Source organism: Suricata suricatta, chromosome 8, assembly GCF_006229205.1.
Source record: "Suricata suricatta isolate VVHF042 chromosome 8, meerkat_22Aug2017_6uvM2_HiC, whole genome shotgun sequence".
NCBI classification, from domain to species: Eukaryota; Metazoa; Chordata; class Mammalia; order Carnivora; family Herpestidae; genus Suricata; species Suricata suricatta.
In genome coordinates, this window is record NC_043707.1 from 28,876,569 (window position 1) to 28,900,626 (window position 24,058).

Consider the following 24,058-nt stretch of genomic DNA (forward strand, 5'->3'; position numbering starts at 1 on the left):
AGACCATGCAGGAGCCCTCAGAAGAAAAATGGAGCCCTTTCTCCCCCACGCTGCGCTCGCCAGAGGGACCCCTGGGAAGTCTGAAGTACGGGCTTCCGGTTTTTATACACATACTATATTCCGACTCCATCTATCGTCCGCCAGTTCTGTCTGGGTCCTCGAGGCCACAGAGTGTCCCCGGGACATCGACCCTGGGAGGTCTCCTACCACTCCCCTTTGAAGGACTTCCGGTTGCTTCCGGTTTTGCCACTCTTCAAACAGTGGCACAGCAACGCGCCTTTAGTCTGTGGGTGTAAGTGCCCTCGAAGGACAGAGTCCTGCAGGTGGGAGCTGCCGGGTTGAAGAATGTGTGTTCTAACTTTTCAGGTTTCCAAATGGTCTTTCTAGAAGGCTTCAGCCCAGAGTGATCTTCCTGAAACAGCCACTTCGGGCCATTCCTCTGCTAACACTTTCAGCAAGTCTCCCCTAATGAAGGGCAGGGGAAAGAAGCCGAGTGGGCAGTGATGGGGCGGCTCCCACCGCCCGAGGGTGCCGTGTGCACCACACGTGTGTGTTCGTGTGTACTTGTGCACACACGCTGTAGGGGTTCGGGCAAGGCTGGGACAGGAGTTAAGCAGCAAGGACTGAGGTAGAGGAGGCAAGTGAAGACTGAGGAGTGAAGACACCAGAGTGGCACTTAAGACAGCGGGGCAGTTCGGCCACACAGGGCGCCAAAGAGGAGCATGCAGGTGGGTGGATGCCCTCCTGGGTGCAGAGACAGAGGTGAGTGAGGTGGGCATGTGGGGTGAGGGGGTGGTTTCCATCTGGGCCCTCCTGCATCTGGAGGGGCTGAGGGATGTCTGACTCCAGGTGATCCCAGGTCATGGGCATGAGGTCTGGAGCTGATCTGGGAACCATCAGCAAGGTTTCCACAGCCTCTAGAAAAAAATATTCTTGCCAGTACCCCGGGTTGAAGAGTCACTCAGGGAGGCTTCTCAGTACCCTTTTTCCCCCACGCACAGTGCCAGGGCCCAGCCTGCCCTGGTTTTTGCAAAGGGTGGGGACACAGGCCAGGTGCCTCTTGGGTCAGGGGACATGGCTGGCCCTGTGGTCTGGCTGGGTCACTTGTGAGGCCTTGGCCATTGACTGTGTGGACTACACATGTGAAGTGCTCGGAGTGATTCTGAGGAGCTAGGGGAGGGAGGGCGGTGATAAGAGTGAGACCTGGGGTGTCTGGGTGGCTCAGTCGGCTAAAGGTCCAACTTCCGCTCAGGTCATGATCTCACGGTTGGGGAGTTTGAGCCCCACGTCGGGCTCTGTGCTTCAGATTCTGTGTCTGCCTCTCTCTGTGCCCCTTTCTCAATCCTGCTCTATCTTTCTCTCTCAAAAATAAACATTAAAAAAAAAAAAAAAAAGAGTGAGACCAAAGGGCTGCCAGAGGGTTGGGAAGAAATCAAGAGCTTCCAGCTTGGAAATTCAGGGAAGAGCCTAAGAGGGAAATGCCTGCTGGATTTGACTGCCCAGCAGGTCAGGGTGAGATGGCGGGAAGGCAGTGGGCTGGGGAATAACTGGCAGCGAGAGTGAAGTCAGCCAGTGGAGACAACACCCTTGAGGTTCTGCCAGGAAGGTAGATGAGGGTCAGGCAGGGTGAGGAGGGAGGGCACAGGGTTGACAGAAGGACCCAAGGACAGTGTGGGTGTTGTGGGAAGGCCTGGTGCTTTTATGTGAGGACCGAGCCAAAGCTGTGGGGTGCACTGTGGGGCTCATGGCCAGAGCCCCAGTCAGGGCACCTCCCGCGTAGGCACCCAGAGGGGGCCAGTCCCCAGCTCCGGGAGAACCAAGTGTCAGAGGACAGCTGGCTCCAAGGCTTCTAATGGATTTGTCCCACAGCAGCAGCCCCTCCCCGCCCCCAAAGAAGGGAGCTTTCAAGGGAACCCCAGTCCCAACATGCGGGCATCTCACTGCCAGGCACGTCAGAAAGAACCTGTCTGGAGAAAAGCCCCTGTTCTGGCTCTTGCTGACCCCACTGGTCTTAATGAGTGGCTGTCCCTCTACCCCACCCACTGGTTTGACAAATTTAGTTGAATTCACACAATTTATACTGGATCTTGCAGGGACAGGGAAAGGTTATGTTTATTTACAACGAAAACACATGTAACATAATTCTCTCTCTAAAACAGAAAACCCCATAAAGTACGCAAAGCAATCCCTATCTGTATTTACCCGGGGATATTAACAGCCAGAAGGGGGGCTGGGACTGGGAATAAAGCCAAGGACTAATTCCATTAAAAAAAAAAAAGAAAAAGAAAAAAGAAACGGCCTTAAAAAAAATAGCATTTTTCTACTTGTCAGTAGCTGCACTTTTCCTCCTCTGCGTATGAAAACGTGAAACAGAAAACAGCACCTGTGAAAACACACTTCGGCAGCGCCAGGCAGAGATGAGGCAATGGCCCAGCGCTGTGGAATTCCAGCCCCGACTTCCACGCAGGTCCCTGCAACACCATCTGCGCTGGGCAGTTGTTTCCCGAAAGCCCCCCGCCCCCAGCGACGACCACGGAGGGCTCCAGCGGCCTGGCTCCTCTTGTTTGCGGTTTAGTCGGAGAACCTAGGAATCAAGCACAGCAGTGAGGAAGGCGACAGGACTCCGTGGTCCCACGCTGAGCAGCCATCAGCGGCAGGGGCCACAGGCGGGTCACAGCCGCACATCAGAGGGAGCCAGAGCTGGTCTCCAGTCTGTGGTGACGACTAGACCGGATCAGGGAACCGATGTTGTGTCTGTACGGCCTCTCCTGGATGGGTTCTGGGAAACGGGAACCGATGAACACGGTGGCTCTGAACCCTCAAATCACGAACACAGGACAGTCTTTGAAATTCAGAGCAGAAAGGACCCTAACTTCATCCAGCTCAACTTCATTTTTCAAATGAAGCCCCCAAATGAAAGACTAATTTTTGAATGCAGGTAGAGCTTTCTTTGTACATTAAGAGTTCTCACCTGTTCCACAAGGAATAACACTTCCTTAGCCATTTAAAGATGGGAAAAACATCCCAAAGAGTCCATTATAGAAGCAGCTGCTTCTCAGTGGGATACCACAGAAGGCCCGTAACACACACTGGGCAGCACGAGCCCCCAGGTCACCGCACAAAGAGCCTGGACAAACCTTCCCCAGGCAGCTCCACGGCACAGCCAGAGACAAGGTGGTGGTTAAACAGAACCAGACTCGGTTCAACTCCTGGGTGCCACTACTTCTGCTCTGCGTTCCTCGGTTTCCTCATCTATAAACTGTGCACAATAACGTGTACTTCACCAAGCTGGGTTGAGCATGACAGTTCTCTGAAGGAGGGCATGTGACGAACGCCATTATCACAACTACTGATGGTTCTGCAGTCTTTACCCACCGTCCCTCCTCCCCGACCCCCGTCCCCAAGCCCTGGCCCCAGAGCTGCCGAATGGCGGGTACATGGAGGGCTGGGAGGCTGGGTGCACGTTCCCAGCGCTGGTGCGAGCCTACGTGCGAGTAAGGATCCTGCCTTCGTTCCCTTCCTGCAGAACAGCAGTTTCTGAGCAGGGAGAAGCCCGCCTGGGACGCTCCCCCTGGGGCAGGGGCAACAGGCAGGTACAGCCCAGGGCAGGAGGGGGAAGGCCAACGCTTCCTCCTCCAATTGTCTATCTTGCCTCTCATTTAAATCTATGAAGAGCGCATTTTGTGCCTATAAATACTACGGCACTTGCTCATTATAAGCCTTTGTTAGCTGGGCTTTATCACAAATTACAGAAAAACATGGCACTAGTAAAATGTGGACCCACAAACCATCAGATCGTGACCTGGGCTGAAATCAGACAGTTAACCAACTGAATCACTCAGGTGCCCATATTTATTTATTTTTAATATTTTTTAACACTTCTTATTTTTGAGGGACAGAGACCAAGCGTGATCAGGGGAGGGGCAGAGAGAGAGGGAGACAGAATCCGAAACAGGCTCTGGGCTGTGAGCTGTCAGCACAGAGCTCGAAATGGGGCTTGAACTCACGAGCCGTGACATCATGACCTGAGCCTAAGTTGGCCACTTAACCCACTGAGCCTATTTATTTTTAAAAGAGATGGAGAAAGCGAGCACACGCCCAAGTGGGGGAGGCACAGAGAGAGAAGGAGAGAGAGAATCCCAAGCAGGCTCCATGCTGTCAGCACAGAGTCTGACACGGGGCTCAGACTCATGAACTCTGAGATCATGATCTGAGCTGAAATCTGAGAGTCCGATGCTTAACCAAGCGAGCCGCCCAGGCGCCCCTGCAGAAACTTTTTAAGGAAAGAGGGGCTGTGGCTGCCCTGGGGGGAAGAGGCTGCAGGGGCATGAGAACCGTGTGGGGAGGACAGCCCCTTCTAACCTGGGCTCTCAGGCTGCTCTGCCATGAAAATAGGAGGTGTTTGCTGCACCTGCCAGGCGTCCAGACGAGGGAGGGATGGGGTGTGACCATACAGCATGCACAAGGGCAGAAATATCAGAAGCACTTTCCTGTCCAAACTCAAGAGAAGCCATGGAGAAACAATATGCTGGCACTGATGGCATGAGGACCTCTGATGTCCAGCTTTGGGGCCAAAACCAATCTGACATCGCCTCTGATTGCTTGCAACTGCTGTCTAGCTTGAGGCCTAACAGGACTTCAGAAGCTACTGCTGAGCCAAGACAGAGCTCAAGCCCCAGAGTCAGTAAGGGGAGAGGCAGACCCACCAGAGCATCCATGGAACATGGTTTAGTCATTCCTGAATGACTACCTGTTTGTTGTGCAAACTTACTCTTGCACGTCTACCATTAAAGTGAAGAAGCAGTTAATTTGCCCTGTATAGATGTCAACCCTGTGTTCTGGGTATCATAGATGGTATTTTAAGTCCATAAACAGAAGTTTGGGTACAACTGTTTTCTGTTGTTGAAGATTTTATTTTTAGTTCATCTCTACACCAACGTGGGGCTCAAACTCACAACAACCAGGAGGTCAAGAGTCACTTGCTCCTCTGAGCTGGCCATGTGTGCCGGGAAAACTATTTTATTTATAATTTATTTTTATTTATTATTTTGAGAGAGAGAGAGAGAGAGAGAGAGAGAGAGACAGAGAGACAGAGACAGCACAAGTGGGAGAGGGGCAGAGAGAGGGGGAGAGAGAATCCCAAGCAGGCTCTGCACTGTTACAAAGCCTATGGCTTAAACCCCAAGAACTGGGAGATCTTTTTTTTTTTTAATTTTTAAAATGTTTTATTTATTTTTTGAGAGAGAAAGACAGTGTGAGCAGGGGAGGATCAGAGAAAGAGGGAGACACAGAATCTGAAGACAGGCTCCAGGCTTTGAGCTAGCTGTCAGCACAGAGCCCGAGGTGGGGCTCAAACCCACAAATGAGGGATGATGACCTGAGCCGAAGCCAGATCTTAACCACCTGAGCCACCCAGGCGCCCCCAAGAACCAAACGTGAGCCAAAATCAAGAGTCAGACACTTAACCAGCTGAGCCACCCAGGCACCTCCCTCCCTGGAAAAACTACTTTGGACATTTGAATAAAAAATAATGATCTGTATCCCCACTTCAAATTAAAAATGGAAATAAACTGCCAATAGTTTAGAACCCTAAACATAAAAGAGAACTATAAAAATACTAGAAGGAAACAAGACATTACTTGCTGGTTAAGGAAAAACATAGACAATAAACAAATGAGAAGGTGCTTAACTCCCCTAGTAATGGAGGAAACACAAATTAAAACATGAAGCAGGTATGAAGAGGCCTCTCTCTCAGGTAGTCTCATCCCCCCGACCCCCCAACTCCATTCAACAGCAACAGGAGACCCACATACCAGCCCCTGGGGCCTGGGTAAAGCTGCCTGGCTGAGCCTGGCCAGCCTGCTGGGAGCCCTCCCTGTCTGCAAGGCCGCACCCGGGCCCCCCACACCTCTCTGCATGGGACTCTCGGGCTCTCCTGTTGCTTTCTTCCCGAGTCCCTAAGTCCCCCACACTCTTCCCTCTCAAAAATGAAGCTGTCGGTTAATCTGGGAGGAGGAACAAATTTAGTTCCCTTTTACCTGAACTTCTACTCAGTTTCAAGGTCTTTCATTCTACAACATCCCAGAGATGGGTTTTCTTAGGGAAGGAACTGTTCTTTTGTGTGCACGGACCTCTACAGCTCTCCCAGAGCAACCAGTTAAAAATGCACAATATTTCTATCCCTGCCACATCAAAGATTCAATATTATAAACCATTATAGCAGGTCAAAGGGTAAAACAAAACAAAAACGCTTATCTTTGTGGTGGGAAGGCATCTGATACCAGTCACTCCTGATAAAAGCTTTTCATAAAAACACTTCCTTAACGTGATAAAAAGAAGACCATCTCAACCAGAAGTCCGCATTGTGCTTAACAGCTGAGAGCGTGGTTCCATCACAGCCATGAAAGACACGGGTGCTCAGGGGCGCCACCATGATTCAACACTGTTCTGGAAGCAGTGGCCCGCCACATGTAAACTATGAAATGTGAATGGCAGAAAAATTAGAAGACACAATTACTATTACTTATATATAATGACCACTACCTAGAACATCCAGGTATGTTGTCGGGAAGCCACTGACCAACTAATGTAACTGACATAACTATCAAAAAAACTAAAAGATTCCCAAACGAGTTTGGTTACATAGAAACAGGTTAAGATTCATAGAAAGGACACCTGACTCTATAAACATGTGAAAAGATGCTTGGTCAGGGACATGCTAATTCTAATAACGAGATCCCATTTCAGATGCACCAAACTGGCAAAGATTAAAATGTCTAACAATATAAGTGATAGCAAAGCTATGGAACAGAGCCTCTCAGAGCTACCAAAGGGGACGTGAATTGGTACAGCCACTTGAGAGATTCACTTACCAATACCTAGTTCGGTTGCAGATATAGAGATCATAAACCAAGGACACATTTAAATAAGGGCCACAGAAGGCTCAGGTGTGGGGACAGTAACTGTGTTTACTTCCTATCTGTCAGTGTTAAGAATGCTGTAATGCCTCCTGGAATGGCATGTTACTCAAACCATTTCTTACAAATGAGGTAGCTCTTGGGACACTGGGGGCTCAGTCGATTAAGCAGCCGACTTCGGCCCAGGTCACCATCTCATGGTTTGGGGTTTGAGCCCATCAGCAAGGAGCCCGTTTGGAAGTCTCTCTCCCTTTCCCTGTCCCTTCCCCCACTTGAGCATGTGAGCTATCTCAAAATAGATAACACTTAAAAAGAAAAGGAGGTAGTTCTTTGAGTGCTAACTTCGAGATCACCCAAAATGTATTTGAATTTTATTTATTTTAAGTAATCTCTAACACTAAATGTGGGGCTTGAACACTTGACACCGAGGATCAAGAGTCGCATACTCTTCCGACTGAGCCAGCCTGATGGCCCCTGAAACGTATTTTAGCACGTATTATGATATAAAACACATAATCCTATTTGTGGGGAAGACCGCATATATACCCACATTCTCCAATACTAATAACAAAAACCTTTCAGGAAGGATACATATAAAACGTCAACAGTGGTTACCTCTGGAGAATGGGGGCTTTTACTTCTCAACCTTTAAAAAAACGCTTTAAGCATGGAGCATTTTTATCATTTAAATTTTAGTACTGACACAAAGCTGTGGCGGTGGGGTGGGCAGAGGAAGCCGCACACAGAATGCCCATCATGGTCAGATGGGTAGTGCGTACATGGGGAGGGTAGCATGCCCTCCTTGCTACCTTTAAATAGGCTTGAAAATCCCCATAATAAAAAGCTTGATAATAATCAACTAAAAAAAAAAATCCTGTCTCAATCTAGTCCATGTCCCGTGCAGTGACTTTAGACCTAAATCCTGTGATCAATATTCATTCAGTACAAATACGTTCCCAGGAACGGATGGTAGAGAGAACCACCAAGATCAGACACTGCGATTTCAGGAGGCTCAGGTAGTTGAATTTTCACATTGGAACCAATAAAAAGGAACACTTGAGCATAAATGAAAAGATACCAAAATAGAAAAGTTCACATTTTGCAAATCCAAATCTTGCAGCACACAGAGGCGCAGGCAGAGGAAAAGGTCAGCACGTCTCCAGGGCTCATGGAAAGATAAGCCCGGAGAACCTGTGAAGACAAAAGTGGCCCCACTTAGGCAGGGAACCCAGGCCACGTTCCGGCAGGCAGACGCCCGCTGAATATATCCATACTCAACAAGCAGCTTCCGAGGAGCGCAGAGCCAGGCCTGGGGAAAAGGCGGTCAATGTGAAACAGAGACTCAAGTGTCTCCAGTAGCTGCACACAATGGTGAGCAGTAATCAGAGAAGAGTGTGAAAGTGTAACAGAGGAGCCTGGGAGGTGATGTAATCCTGGAAGCCCGAGCCGGAGGCTGCAGAGCCCAGGATGTCAAGGCTGGAGGCGGGAGTCCAAAGCCCTGGGGCTGGGCAGGGTGAGCAGGGTTCCCACGGCGTCGGGTGCCAGCCCCACCCAGTCTCCCTGGCCGGTCCACAGCACTTCTGTCTAGTGCCGCCCAGGGAACCAGAGAGAAGGGTCCACCTCGAGTGGCATCTGTGAGAAACCTCTGCAATGGTGGCCCCCTCTTCAAGATCTCAGCCGACGCACAAACACTGTACATAAAGGCGAAGATTCACAGACACTCCCTTAAACTGTTTGCTTCTCTTTCTCCGAACGCATCACTCAGCCAATCGGAAGCCTCGCCTGAGTAGCTCAAGTAATTCCAGGGTGGGCAGAATAATTTCAGAAGGAGCCCGAGCCCATTCATACTCTGTGACGTGCGGATCTGGCCTATAAGGGCCTCCAATCCACCGCTACTGCTCCTGCCACCCTGCCAGACACTCGCTGCTGGGCCCTCCTGCATCTGCCCCTGCTTCTCTGGCTCCACGCAGACTCCTACTGTTGTCGGCCCTTGGCCTCCCTGGTGGTCCTCGGGTCAGCAATGTGCCCCTTCCCTGGGCACAGTCCTCAACTTCTTACTGCCGGCGGGAGTCAGGGGCCGGACAGTGGTGTTCCCCACCTGCTGGGAACCCTCTCAAGCTCTGAGTGGTCCCCCCAAGCCCACCCTTTCTAGGCTCACACTGAACCAGAGCACACCCCAGGCCCCTCGGCCCAGGGCCCACAGCGCAGCCCTGCTGCACAGCCAGTGACAACTGTCAGGGCTTATGGCCGTCAGCCACCATGGTGCCAAGGTGAAGGCAGCAGGGCACATGGTCCAAGGGGTAAAAAGTGCTACTCATCTACCACCTTTATTTCAAAACAAGGCTTATATCATTCAGCCTGCGAGGTTTCTCGTTACCATCCAACCACTCTCCTCTCACGAAAGCGTCTGGAGAAAGGCCTGCGATGCTGTGGCCCACAGACCAGCTGCACCTGCATCCCCTGGGGGTGTTAGAAACCTAACTTCTCAGGCCCCACTGCCCTCCAGAATCAGAACCTGTGGGAGCTGTGCTCACACTCTTCCTTCTCGCTCCTGCGCACTCTGCACCCAGGGCGCTCTTGCCCTTGTTCCCACTTCTCCACTGCTGCCAGGGTCACCGTGAGCTGCCACTGGCAAACCCAGTAAACATTTTTCAGCCATGGTCTTTGGAGTCCTCTGTGCTGCTGGATTTGACCCTGCTGGTTACTCTTTGAAACCCGAGCCCCTAGATGGTCTGCACCTTTTCTAGGGTCAGAGGCTCTTCTGAGAAGCCAACAGTAGGCATGGACTCTGGGGATACACACAACTATTCAGGGGTTCATGGATGCCCTGATAACCACCATGGACTCCTGATTAAGCCTCCTGTCCTACTTTGCTGGTTTTCACAGTGGCTCGTTCTCCTGTTTCCTGCCCTGTTTTCTCAGCTCCACGCTGGTGCTCTGGGGTCCAACCTTGGCCACTGTCTTCCTCTTTCTGCACCTCTTCCCAGGTGACCTCATTCCCATTCCTGGGCCTGCTGCCCTGCGGATACTCAGGGCTGCCACCTGCTCTCCAGCCCTCCAGCTGTCTGCGAGCCACCCCCACCTACGTGTCCTGCAGTCACCTCAGATTCCTCAAGGCCCAGACAAAAGATCCCCAACCTAAAACTCCTTCAGTTGCGAATCCCCCCCACGGACCCAGTTATCAGAGCTGGAAATCTGAGGATCATTCTTTTTTTTTTTTTTTTAAGTTTTTTAAATGTTTATTTTTGAGAGAGAGTGTGAGCAGGGGAGGGTCAGAGAGAGAGGAAGACACAGAATCTGAAGCAGGCTCCAGGCTCTGCTGTCAGCACAGAGCCCGATGTGGGGCTCGAACTCACAAACCGAGAGATTATGACCTGAGCCAAATTCGGATGATTAACGGACCGAGCCACCCAGGCGCCCCTGAGGATCATTCTTGAGTCCTTCCCTCACTGCAGCACCAAACTCTGATTCTTGCTACCAAAAGCAGTCCCTGAATTTCCTTTCTCTCCACTCACCCCATGTCTGCATTCAGGCCCTCATCTGCTGGCTGGGGGGCTGGCTGTGGCAGTCTTCTGCTCCCAGTCTTTCCCCCTGATCTCCATTACTCCCCCAGCCACCAGAAGGGATTACTACAAGAGAGGAAAGATTCCAGAGAAGGCTGTTATGATGACCTTATTCAGGATACAAGGATGCAGTGGAGAACATTTAGGATGTATGATTGTGAGGTATCTTGAAGGCATGTGTAGTTCCCCAGCAGTTGTTATAAATGCACCCCCGCTCCCCGCCAAAGATGTCTGTGGCTTAACATCCGGAACATTAGAGTGGCAAGGAGAATTTGACCATTAAATGAAGGATCTTGAGATGGGGGATTAACCTGGATTACTTGGGTGGACCCAGCACATTCAGAAGGATCCTTGCAGGGAAGAGGCAGTAGGGTCAGAGAAAAAGAAAAGAACAGGACAGAAGCAGAGGGGAGGGAAGGATAGAAAAATTCGTGGCAGGGGGAGACTGAAGATGCTGTGCTCCTGGCTTTGAAGCTGAAGGAAGGGGCTACCAGCCAAGGAATGCAAGCAGCCTCTACAGGCCATTCATTCTAGTGGGCACAGAGGAGTTTGCTTACCCTCACGGATGTCACAATAAACTCACCAACCCCCGGCCCCAGGAAAGAACCCCCCCCCCCCACACAAACACGCCTGATGATAGACCAGGATGCCATAAGAATTATAGAAAAAAGGCCTGCATCTGTTTCTCACAGCCTTTCTGGTTCCGACTGTGACAGTGACCATTGTGGATGTGGCACAACAGGGCAGACTGTGTCCTCTGTGCTAGATGTGACTGTTGCTCATAGCTCCCTCCCTTTGTCTATCAGATTTGAAAACCCTTCTCTGGGTTCTTGCAACTCGGGGGCTCATGCCGGTTCCTCTCGGCTTCACCCCGAGTCTGCAGCTGCTCTGCGGAACCCTGAGGAGGGCAGCCAGGAAAACCAGCCAGGACTGTCTATCTTCTCCCTCAGGCGTCCCAAGGCACTAAGACACTTGATGTTCATTCTTTACTGCTTAGCTTCTCTCCTTTCATTATGTGTGCCTGTACTCTCATTCACCTCGATCATATGCCTGGAGGCAAGGTTTAGGAACCTGATTACGAACCCAAGAAATTAAAACAGACTAAGCCAACACCTGACGGAACCTCAGGAAATAAATACACAGTGACCCTTGGATCCGATCACTTCACCCTGCACTTGATGCAGCCCAAGCTCAGAGAGTTCAAGGACTTCGCTACGGTCAAAGCAGGGAGTGAAGACGGAGAAGCCAAATTTCCCACTTCTCAACCCTGCGGTGTATGGTAAAGGGCACGTCCATAATTGCGGATTTTGAAAATTAGAAAAAGGAATCAAGTGATCTCCTGAAATTTAATTAAGTAGCCCTCACTGATACCGCACCCACAGAGAGCCCAGAACAGACTGAAGTAAACCTTAGCAGGAAGCAGGTTTCAGGCCCATTACAGCTGCCAAGAGAGGATGAGAAGAGGGGTGAAGGGGCCAAAGAAACGCTGCCAGGGGAAATGCTTTCCCAGGCAGGGGCAGAATGAAAAGGTGCCAACCCGAGCGAGTTATTTATAGTCACACAACAAAAGGATGACTTCAGTGATACCTCCTGAGCCGGGAGAAAGGCATTTCACAGATATTCAAAAGATCAGGGGACTGTGTCTAACAGTTTGCCTGGAAACACTCGGCCCTCATCTGACGAGGGAGCGCCTGCCTGGCCCAGCTACCCTGCGGAAGACACAACTACATTTTGAGAAGAGAAAAAAAAAATAGTTGGAGATTCAGAGAAAAAAAAAAAAAAGTGGAGACTCAGAGGAATAAAGTCAGAAGAATTAATAACATATAAAATTACAAAAATACCTTTAAATGAGTTATTTGTTCAGGACTCAGACGAGTCTAACTGGAGGCATGAAACATCTTTCCAGACTCAAGTGTAGATTTGTGAGTTTTTTCTTAATCTCTTTGGGAAGAGGGGGATCAAAGAGATTCCCCACCTAGATCCAGTCACGTACTGGATATGGGCGAAATGATTTGCTCCTAGGGTTTCCTGGCAACGGACTAGCCGGCCGGACACAGGAAGGCTATTTTGGAACGAAGGAACCCCTGACCCCAGGGGACGCCTCTAGCTTCTGTGGCAGCACCAAGCTCTGCGGGGCCTGCTGCTTTCGTGCTCACTTCCGGCCAAGGCTCTGAAGCAGGACTAAATCTCAGAAGCTCAGAATTCCAGCGAACAGGCATGTACTCTCTGCAGCATGGCCTTTATTTCCACCTGAGCCACCTGGGAGCTGCTCTGGCTTCCCAGAAAACATTTTTTTTTTAAAGTCTGTTAAGATACTCTTTCCCCGAGGCTGGCCACACAACATGGCTCAGTCCTCTTAATTCTACAGCTCAAAGGCTTCAGCTTAAGCATGGAAAGCAGAGAAAAAGGAAGAAATTCTTAAACATCTAAGTGAGGGAGAAAAATCCACGGGCACCCAGTGGGAGCACTCCAACTGAAGAAAGCTCCTGAATATAGTTAAAGCTTCAGATATCGTCAGGGGTATAGATCTCGAATCCCGTGAAAACGGTCACAGTTGTTTACACCTCAGCACAAAGACCTCCGCAGGGAAAGGGTCTCATTCTCTGAGCTTCATGCCTTTCCAGTCTGCAAAGTGGAAACAATCATTTCTCTCTCAGGAAAGCTGGAAAGATGAACGGGTTTGCGAACAGACCTGCGGTAGTGCTGGACTCCAGGAGCAGCTGCTGAAAGCCCTTCACCTGGGGCTCTCCTGCTCGCTCATTAGGAAGCTCGGCTTTACCCCCACGGGTCAGACAGAAGCATAACGGGAATTCCAAACACCACACAGAAACAGCGTCACGTGTAACTATGTCGATAGGCAAAACAGCTGGAAGAATACTTCAGGTTACATAACATTTAATTAACGTCTTTCACATAAAAAGGGGTTTTTACGAATCAACTATAAGGGCCCAAAAGAAGAGTGGACAAAGGAGATCAAAAAGCAATTTGCATTAACAATAGAGATAGCCAATTAAAAACACTAAAGGCCGCTCGACCTCACTAGAAATTGGGGATGTACAGATTAAGATGGTGTAGCACTTGTGCCCACTATTTCAGCCAGAAAAATCCACCTGAGGAAAAAAAATCTGGGGGAAGCTACTATAAGAGTTGGAACCCCGTGCAAAGCCCCTTCCTGCCGGTATTTAAGGATCCCAAAGCATTTTGGTTGGTTCTCACCTGCTCAGCCATAAGAGTGAGTGAGTGGATACCCTGCCTGGGTATAAGAACTTTTTTTTAAAGTTTATTTATTTATCTTGAGAAAGACAGAGACAGCATGAGTGGGGTAGTGGCTGAGAGAAAAGGAGAGAGAGAATCCCAAACAGGCTCCGCACTGTCAGCACAGAGCCGGACGTGGGGCTCAAACTCATGAACCATAAGATCGTGATCTGAGCTGAAAACAAGAGTCTGACACTTAACCGACCAAGCCACCCAAGCACCCCTGCCAGAACTCCTGATCAATTTTTTTTCCTGCTACGTTCTTAAATGTGAACAGGCAACCAAGAAAACAACTATTTGTGGAAAGTCTGCAACATGGAACACGGAAAGGAGAAAGATCAAAGCAAATAAGCAGAAAAGTAAGCATTTCAGAGAACAAAAGAAAATGTGCAAGAATGGTCCCGATCTTTTAGAGGTTCGTAGGGAAATGGGAAATCCTTGTGGATGAAACAATAGCATTGCTGGGGTCCACTTCAAATTACCCCGATGATGCTGGAGTGGGGAGAAAATGGATAGGGTCACAGATGGAAACACTGGCTCTGCGTGGACACTGTTAAACCTGAAGCAGAATACATGGAGGAATCCTATTATTTTCTCTACTTGTCTAAGTTTTAGATTTTTCATAATACAAAGGTCTGGAGGGGGAGAGGGAGACCATAAAAGAGGGAAATCTGAAAAGATCTCGTGGTTTCAAATATTTGACTGCTGAAATGAAAAAAGTCAACAGGAGAAAGTTGTAAATGAGGCATGTTTCCCCGGAGGGTCAGGGAGGAAGAGAGACAATTTTACAGAAACATAAAGGTTTCTGGGTGGCTCCGTAGGTTAAGCATCTGACTTGGGCTTGGGTCACGATCTCATGGTTTATGAGTTTAAGCCCTGTGTTGGGCTTGGTGCTGATAACTCAGGGTCTGGAGCCTGCTTCAGAGTCTGTGTTTCTGTCTCTCTGTCCCTTCCCTGCTTGCACTCTCTGTTTCTCAAAAATGTAAAGAAACATAAAGGATGTAGAGGATCCCTGCAGGAGGTCCAACATCCAACCAACAGGAGTTCTAGAACAAGAGGAGAGGGGAAAAAGAAGGGGGAGATGTCATTAAGAAAATATAGAAGAATTTCTTGGCTCTCAAGAACCTGAATCTCTAGAATTAAGGTACCTATGGAAAGGGTTTGAACATCTGGGGGCACCTGGACACACACGGAAATTTTAGAGGAGTTAAAAATCAAGAGGTACACGTTTGCAAGCATCTGGAGTTGATGAGGAAGAGCTCTGAGAGGGGACAGGGGTACTGACAGGAGTGGCATCCGGGGGTTGGGGCGCCAGAGGGGAGAGCTGGGAGGGCTAGGTCTGGAGATCTAAGTGGGGTCTAGTGGGGGACAGATACTATGGGGGGCAAGTCCTAACAGGGGGATCGTTTCTAATGAGGAAGGGAGCTCTGAACTGGAGGACAGGTTCTATGTGGGGAGGGGATTCTTTTTGTTCTAAAATCTATACCAGCTGTAAGTGTGTAAAGTATGAACTGGACACAGAAGGAGTAGAAAAATTTCTCTCTTATACACCCAATTTTTGGATGCTATTTGAGAATATCCACACGAGGAAGTAAACCAAGAAAAGAGATCCAGTAAACAGTGGATTCAACCCAGGAGATAAAAGAAATCCCAGAATGGCAGCCATGCCTCAGGCCTATGGGACATTCTATACAGACTGTTACACAAAATGGGATGTTTCTAAGAGGAAGATCCCTGAGAAGAAAAGGGAGCCCTAGATTAAATGGTATCACAGTTGTTTTTTTTTTAAATTTTTTAAATGTCTTTATTTTATTTTGAGAGAGAGAGTCGGAGAGTGAGCAGGGGAGGGGCAGAGAGAGAGGGAGACACAGAATCCGAAGCAGGCTCCAGGCTCTGAGCTGTCAGCACAGAGCCCGATGTGGGGCTCAAACCCATGAACTGTGAGATCATGACCTGAGCTGAAGTCAGATGCTTAACCGGCTGAGCCACCCAGGTGCCCCTCACAGAGTTTTAATATATAATATTTTTAAGGTTTATTTTTTGAGAAAGAACACATGTGCAAGTGGGGGAGGGACAAAGAGACTCTCAGCGCAAGGCCCTATGAGAGGCTCAAACTCACAAACCATGAGATCACAACCTGAGCCAAAAATCAAGAGTTAGACACTTAACTGACTGAACCACCCAGGCACCTCTGGTACCACAGAGTTTTAAAAAGGTAAGGATAAAGGCAAATAGTTCAAGAAACAAGAACAAAGGCCGTTAGAAATTGTAGGGAAAACAAAAGCTCCTAAAAACACACACAGACTGCATTGGGTTTTCAGTTGGTAATATTCTCACCATACAAGGAAGCATAGGTGATACGGTCTTTAGTTTATGAAATCAGAAACATCCATGTAAGTATTACTTTCATTACAATAGTATCATATGGGCTAAGAGTAGTGATCTAGCTATAAAGGAAAAAAGAGAAAATACTGTATCATATAACAGAAAGTCCCCAGATACAAGCCCAAAACCGACAAAAATCAAGAAATGGCAACATAAACATGACATTTAGCTATATGGGATATAGCATCTTTAGCTATATGAAAGAATCCCCAGAAGAAATAGTTAAAATCGGCTTCCTCCGGTAAATGCTTTTGTATTACTGTTTTCAACTTGGTGCCTCTGGGCCAGTGTTGGACTCTGGCTCTCTCAATTACTAGCTACATGACCTTGGCAGGTTAGCCTCTTCGTGTCAAATTCATCATTGATGAAACGGACAGGATGCCTGTGTTATAGAGACCCATATGAAACATGTGAGGGAACGCCTGGCACATAGATTATGTTTAACAAATATTTTAATCAAAGTTAAACTAAGAAAACATGAAAAAATGGTTAAGTAAAGCTACCAAAACAATATAGAAGAAAAATAAAATATGGCAACCCAGAGCAAGAACATTAAAACGATGCCTAGGTAAGATGGCAGTGTTAGGGAGTCGCCTTGGTCTATTCAAACCCACCAATTAACCTCAAGGCTCAAGTTCTGCCTTCTCCGGGAAGGCTTCCTCAACACTCCTGGGGTGCCCCGGGATCACCTCCGAACTCCCGACTCTGCCCCGGCTCCCTGCCCTTGAAGCTTCTCTTCTCCCGAACAGCCTCCTACAGTCCAGCACAGTCCCTCTACCACTGCCCTCAGATCGTCCTTTAGCCCCTTTGGCATTAGAGTCTTCCTCCTCCAGCTAAATTCCCATTTAGTACTAGAATCCTTTCGACAGAAACCACCATCCCGGCCATTCCCGATAGGAGGCCTCATGCTCCCGCCTCCTCTCCATTCCTGCTGGTGTGCTTACCTCCAGGCCGTCACACGTCTCCAGTACCTGCCATCTGCCAGACTTCGCCCTTCAAAGCTGCACTTCCCCTACCCCCCTCCAGAACCTGCTTCAAAGGGGCTGGTCAGATCACACCTTGCCCCTCCTCTGATGCCTGCAGAGCACAGCCCACACTCAAAAGAAGATTGAAAGGCTGGGACAGGACCAAACCCACAACCAACCTCAGCTCTCAATTCCTTGTCTTCTCCCCACTGCTTCCATCTGTGCCCAACGCTGCCCTTCTTTCGGGCCTGGCTCAGCAGAGCTTTTCTCTGATCAGGCTTCCCCTCGCGGCACCCCTCTTGTGCCCGGTGATTCTACTGATCACCCTGCCCTCCCCATGAGGGCACCACCCACCGCAGCCCAGGACTGGACTGCTCACAGGTTCTTACCCACCACAGTGCTCAAAAACAGTCTGCTCTCAAGAAGTACTCAGAACAGAAATGTGTCATGAAGGGGGGGGCGGGCACAAGTGGCCTTTTCTTTGGCAGCTGTGCCTTACGTTTGGTACATTCTGAACCAACACCTTTGCTCTGGAACCAGATCTCTCCCACTTCTTTCCTGTTTTTCTAATGCTCATCACAGGATGTCCTAGGTCACCTCCACTAACGGTACTTTACCCATGGGAGCTGCCGTCCTCTGCAAGTCGGCACCTACCTGATGGTAAGATGCTGGAGGTGGGAGGCCCAGAAAGGTTGCTGTCACTTAACTGCACAGTCACCCAGCTCTCAGGGGCCTTTGGCTCTGCTGAGACAGACCCTACCAGAGAATGCCTCAGCTCCCAAGACAACGCATATTCCTGTGGCAGTGGAAAAGCCTGGGCCAGGAACAGATGCTCCCCACTGGGGCATTGGCTCCAAAACCCAGTCAGAAGTAGCACCTTTTCTATGTGTGTCCCCCACGCTGGAAGAACTTAACAACTCATCAGGTAGGACAGTCATTCACGTGAAGCCAAATGCTGGCTTCCTAGTAGGTCTGCTTATTAACACTGCCCTTTGGAAATGACAGAAGAAATTCACCTATTTTAAAGAGTTTCTTTCTGTTATATTTATTTTTGGGAGTAGAAGTAGGGGAGGAGCAGATAGGAAGCTAGAGGGTCTGAAGTGGGCTCTGCGTGGACAGGCTGACAGCAATGAGCCCAGTGTGGGGCTAGAATTCACAAACCGTGAGATCATGATCTGAGCTGACATTGGATGCTCAATGACTGAGCCACCCAGGCGCCTCTAAATTCACCTACTAAGAAAAAAATTTTTTTAATGTTTGTGAGAGAGGGAGAGAAACAGAGCACAGGTGTAGGAGTGGCAGAGATAGAGGGAGGGAGAAAATCCAGGGGGTGCTCAGTGTGGCATCTTCAGTAGGGTCCTATCTCCTGTGACCCTGGGATCGCGAGCTGGGCTGAAATAAGGAGCTGAATGCTCAACCAAGCCACCCAGGCGTCCCTGCATTATCTATTTTAGGTCAACCATTGAAAGTTGAAAATAGCTACAGTGCTCCCTTTACATCCCTTTTGCAGACACAATAAAAGTACGGCAGTGGTCTCAGATGCTGCTGGCATCTAGCTTGTCAGGACAAGGACACACTCGAGCTCTGAGGAGAGCAACCCAAGGCACGGAGACCGAACCAGGACAAAGGTTAGAACAAGTGTTTCCAACTAGGTGGCACCTGTGAGAAAAGCCCTCTAGTGGCCCCGATGAGAGCCCTGGTGCTCAGGATGGAGCTATGGGAGCTCTCGACCAAGCAGGTAGCTAGGACACGTCTAGCTGTCAAAGCCTGAACACGGCAAGTACACGTGCAGAACGCTGCCTCCACTGCGCTGCAAACCGCGGGGACGACAGCTTCAAAACGGCTAATCACACGCCAGCGCTGTGACGCGCTGTGAGCCTTCAGGCCTTCCGAAGGGCAGGAGTCGAAAGGCTGACTTCCACCTTGACTTCTTAGATCACCTCAAGAACACACCCATCCTGAAGCGCATGTGTAGGGGACACGGCCTCGGGAGGTCCACGCCGAAGAAAAGGACGGCGCCGTGGAAGCAATGAGGGATCTGCTCCTTTGCGCCGCAGAGCCAAGAGCAGAGCAGGAGCCGCAAAGAGATTCCTCGTTCAACCCACGGCCTCTGCTAGCGCAAGATGGAAGGTCACACTCCGCAGAACAGTGGGAGCTGCAACAGCTAAATACCCTGGCTGGGCGTCTTTCCCTCGTACCCGCCCCTCCTCTCCATCCCCTTGTGTCCTGGGTCAAGCAGCCTTCTCGCTTCAGTCATTGTCCCCCACCACCCCCGCAGTGCTAGGAAGGGGGCCACTCGTGGTACTCTGCACACTGTAAACCGGCCAGAGTCCTTCCTCTACCGGCCAGAGTCCAGTTGAGCTGGTGCCCTGGCTGGTAGAGGAAGAAGAGCAAGGTGTGGGGTAGGGAAGAGCTCGCTCTCAGATAGAAAGGCTGCGGAAACGGCACCTGGGCACTCTTTACAGTAGGAGAGTGAAGCAGAGGAGACGAAGTCCTTAAGGCCTGCAGAACCACAGGTGTGCGCCTGCTCAATTACTGGCCGTTCAACTCCGGTGCTGTGAGCTCCCCAAATCCCATTGGCGAGTCTCCATTTCAGCGGATGCTGGTGGAAGACAGGTTTCTGTCACTGGCAATAACGAGGGTCCTGACGGCCAATTACAAGAGCCAGCCTGGAGGATACGGTTTCAAAAAGGCTGGTCTGGCATTTCCGCTATTTTACACCTGATCCAACCAACATTTACTGAGTGCCAGTTATGTGCTGGGCAAGCTTCCAGACGCTAGGAAATACAAAGACAAAAAAGACGCGGTCTCTGATCTCCAAAAATGTAGTCTGTCGAAACCAGGGGCTTCGAGACTGTAATTGAGAGGACGCTCATTCCGCCAGAAGGAGCAACATCTTAGAAGACAAGATGAAGACAGATCACTTAGTATTTCACAAAAGTAGGTTGTCAAAAGAATCTTAAAACGTGTACATTTTAAATGATTGGCTAGTCACAAGGGTAACAGAAAAAGAGTGTAGCAGGGATAACATCGAAGACCCAAAAGCCAAAATATGTTACAACCTCAACAGCAGTGGCAGTTATAACTGCAGTGGCAGTAGGACAGGAATGGCCATTTTATTTTTCTAATGTTTATTTTATTTTATTTTTTTATATGATGTCATAGAAGTTTTTTTAACGTTTTTTATTTATTTTTGATACAGAGAGAGACAGAGCACGAGAGGGGGAGGATAGAGAGAGAAGGAGACAGAACTGGAAGCAGGCTCCAGGCTCTGAGCTAGCTGTCAGCACAGAGCCTGATGCGGGGCTTGAACCCACGAACGTGAGATCTGACCTGAGCTGAAGCTAGAGGCTTAACCGACTGAGCCACCCAGGCGCCCCTCTAATGTTTATTTTAAAGAGTGCGAGCAGGGGAGAGGCAGAGAGATAGGGAGACACAGAAGCTGAAGCAGGCTCTAGGCCCTGAGCCATCAGCACAGAGCCTGATGCAGGGCTCAAACCCACAAACCATGACATCGTGACCTGAGCTGACATCGGACGCCTAACCAACTGAGCCACTCAGGTGACCCAATAATGGCCATTTTGGACCCAAACACAGTCATTGCTAATTTGACAGAACACCCAAGGCTTTGGAATATCTGGGAAACCATCTAAAAACTCATCAGGTCCAAGGCACCTTTGAGACGGGAGAAAGCTGGGGGTAGAGATGAGGAAGAGCTGCCCTGCTGGATTTTCCAAGATCGGTTTCCAAGAACTGGGTCTCCACTAAATAGCAGGACATGCCAGATGACATGACAAGTCCAAAACTGGCAAAACTGGCAAAAAGCCAGCAAACCTCCCTTCCTGCCGGACAGTAACAGTAGCCAAACAAGAGAAGTGCTCAGGCTCACATCTCAGTTCAGAAAACCCACAAATACTCCAATGTCCCCGAGAGACCTGAAGGCCAGGGTCACAGGGTCAGAATCTGTGATAAAGGCAACATTTACCTCTGATACCGACTGGTTGTGTTTGACAAGGCAGAGAACAGCAGCTTTGAGATCACTTGTGAAAACGTCTGGGATGAATAGGCCTTTTCACTGCCTTCTCTCAAATCTCTTTTGTAGAGAGATGTAGGTAGCAACAAAGGAGAGATTTATTACCATGAGCCCATTCGGCAGCTGTTTTCTTGTTGTTCCTTGTTTAACTTCTCTCAAGAGAGCAGAGTTATCGACCCAGCAAAGCAGGTGTTTAAGGCAGGTGATTTTGTTTCCATTAATTTTCTTAAGTAAGCCAGCCTAGAGAGTTCTCTCATGAACTCACGGGGAACCTTAACCTTGTGCCTGCTACATCACAAGGCACCTGCTGTAGCAGGAAGGCTAGATTGTGATCCCCGGGGGTTCCAACACCTTCAGATCTCTCCTACTGACAGTAAACAGAACTTCAGCATCACGGCCCATCCCTACTGGCCAACATCTGGATTTTGTCTTCGTTAACAACCTGTTAGATACAAAGTGATGCTGGAGGCTTCCAGGAAAAAACAGACTAAGAGAGGCATTACCCTTCACTGCAAAGCCCAGATAAAGCATCGCATTAAGGACTATACTCACGGTTTCGTGTTCCAAGCTACTGTGAGGGAGAGGTTAACATAACACATGGAACACGTTTTTAATTTTAAAGCTTAAGACCGCCTAAATTTATAAATTTAATCTCCAGCTCTGGGTGGACTTCCCAATCTTCTCCATGATCTTCTCCACCAGAAGGCCCATGGTATGTGCACTCCACACAGTAACTGGGCCATTTCCAGCAGGAACTTTCTACCCCTTCCACCTATACTCACTTGCAGACAGCCACTGTTCACTGGTGGGCTGAGGAGAACCACCATCCTTCCCTATACGGGACAAATCCCAAAGGTTTTATGCTTCAGCCCTTTGATTACCTTCAATTTTCTCCTACTGTAGAGCCATTATCATAGGGCGCGAACATGCGGTGACACATTTCTTTCTCTTTATCTGTGTAGTCCCTGTAATAGCTGGAGACAAAAACACACATTAGAGTCTGTCTTTGCAGGAGGTGACATCTGGTGGCTGGAATACTCCACTCAGGCCCAGAAATACTGGAAATTCAGCAAGCCTTGAAGTGAATCAGGAGGGGATGGAAGCTGGGGGGGACAGGGCAATCAGGAGGGGCTCCTGGGGAGGGGCTGCTCAAGAAGCCAAGAAGCCCTTGGACAACTGGAAGCCCACAATCTGAGAAGACGGCGGCCTCTGAAGGCTGGGAGCCACTGTAAGGGCTGCCAACCTGAGTCTTTCTGAATGGCCTCATACTCCATGACCTCTGACTTATCTTGAGATTTCTTTGCTAGATAATTGCTAGATTCCCAAAATTTCTGCATCTGACGTGAAAGTATCCTTTCAGGATACTTTTATTATTTTTGGTACCCCAAGGGGAAAAGGATACTTTTAAAACTCAGAGAAGAGGGCCACCTGGCTGGCTCAGTCAGTAGAACATGTGACTTTTGATCTCCTGGTTGTAAGTTCAAGTCCCATGTTGGGTGTAGAACTTAGTCTACTTAATAAATAAATAAATATTTCAGTTTAACAACAATCAGAAAAGAAATTTCTGGACGGCCCTAAAAGGTCTGAACTATAACAAATGGATCCAAATTTAAGGGATACACACAACTCAGACTTTTTTTTTTTAACATCAAGGGCTTCAGCTAGCAATCCAGATTAGATGTTTAATGTCAATGGGACTAGAGAATCTTACCAGTAGAGAATTAAAAAACAAAAAACAAAAAACACCTACAAAGCAGTGGACAGATTAGGAGGTGATGGAATTCTGCACAACTCCTATTTATATGCTGATATAGTCAAAGTAGAAAACTTTGAAAACAACTTCCGCAATCACAAAAAGCTATACTACTGAAAGACTGGCACTGATATTACTTGGAAAACAAGAAAATCACCCTATGGGTATGAATCGGACCTGAAAGACCTATTGCAGATCAAACCAGGATCTATGAGACCCCGTTCTGCAGTCTGTTAAGGACAGTGGTTTTCCGTTGTGGCAAGTGGGGGGAAGTAGATGAAGAACAAGTCCTTTTTAAAACATTACACTGGCCCGCCTGTTACAGAGTGCTTATTTTGGGGTGAGGGGTGGGAAATAGGGGAGATAGGATCCAGACGTGCAGTGTGGAAGTTTGTCCCAGCTCCTCAGTGGGAGCTGTTGGATTAGTACTTCATAAAGGCGGCTCTAGGGGGCGCTGCCTAGTAACACGCCCCCCACTACGTTCCAAACAGGTGGACAGACCAGAACCGCAGCCACAAGGCTCATCTCTCCCTTCGGTTCACACTCCTGCAGAGGTCTCACCTGGCCAGTTTCTTCAGCTCGTTATTGATGTCATGATTGAAGGGCTGTTCCTTCTGGGCTCGGACTAGAAAATCTCGAGCCTTCTGATACTCAGTCATGATAAGACAGGCCTGTCAAAAGTTAGAGTTTTAAAAACACACTTGGTTAGGAAAGAGCGTTTTTCCAAGGGCCCAAGTTGAACATCACTGCTACCTTTTCTTGGGCATTCGTTCCCCAGTCCCTGCCCTCCAACACACCTGTCCGCACCGGAAGAGGGCCTTGGCGTTCTTCTGGTCAATGATCAGAGCCTGTTCTCCGTAGCGCAGGGCGGTGGCGGGCCGCTCCAGCTTCAGGTATGTAAAGGACAAGTTAAGGAGGACAAGAAGCTTGGCTGCTTCCACCAGGTGCTGCTCTTCAGGGGGCGCTGATCGCCGATGCAGCAGCAGCAAGGCCTGTGGACAGGAAAGACAGGTAGTCAAGAGGGAGGTATGTAATCTTACTATTAAAAGCCCTAAGAATCCAGAATAAAATATATTAGAGCTAGAAAAATGAGTTCAACAAGCTGGGGGACATAAGATCAATACATGAGAGCTAGCTGTAGGGCTATAGTCCAGCAATAAACAATCCAAAACTGAAGAAAACGACTC

At 49.0% G+C, this 24,058-nt stretch overlaps 1 protein-coding gene across 1 annotated transcript in view; it reads right to left on the reverse strand.

Annotated features, from left to right (window-relative positions):
- Positions 1–2,087: 2,087 nt before the first annotated feature.
- The window catches only part of FKBP6 (FKBP prolyl isomerase 6), a 33,363-nt gene continuing 11,392 nt past the window's right edge, over positions 2,088–24,058 (reverse strand). Inside the window, exons 6-9 of the mRNA XM_029948696.1 lie at positions 23,669–23,863; positions 23,433–23,542; positions 22,000–22,092; positions 2,088–2,584 (exon numbers count right to left, since the gene is read on the reverse strand). Coding sequence (XP_029804556.1) covers positions 22,002–22,092; positions 23,433–23,542; positions 23,669–23,863 — 396 coding nt within the window. The 3' untranslated portion in view covers positions 2,088–2,584; positions 22,000–22,001. The remainder of the gene's footprint in view (positions 2,585–21,999; positions 22,093–23,432; positions 23,543–23,668; positions 23,864–24,058) is intronic.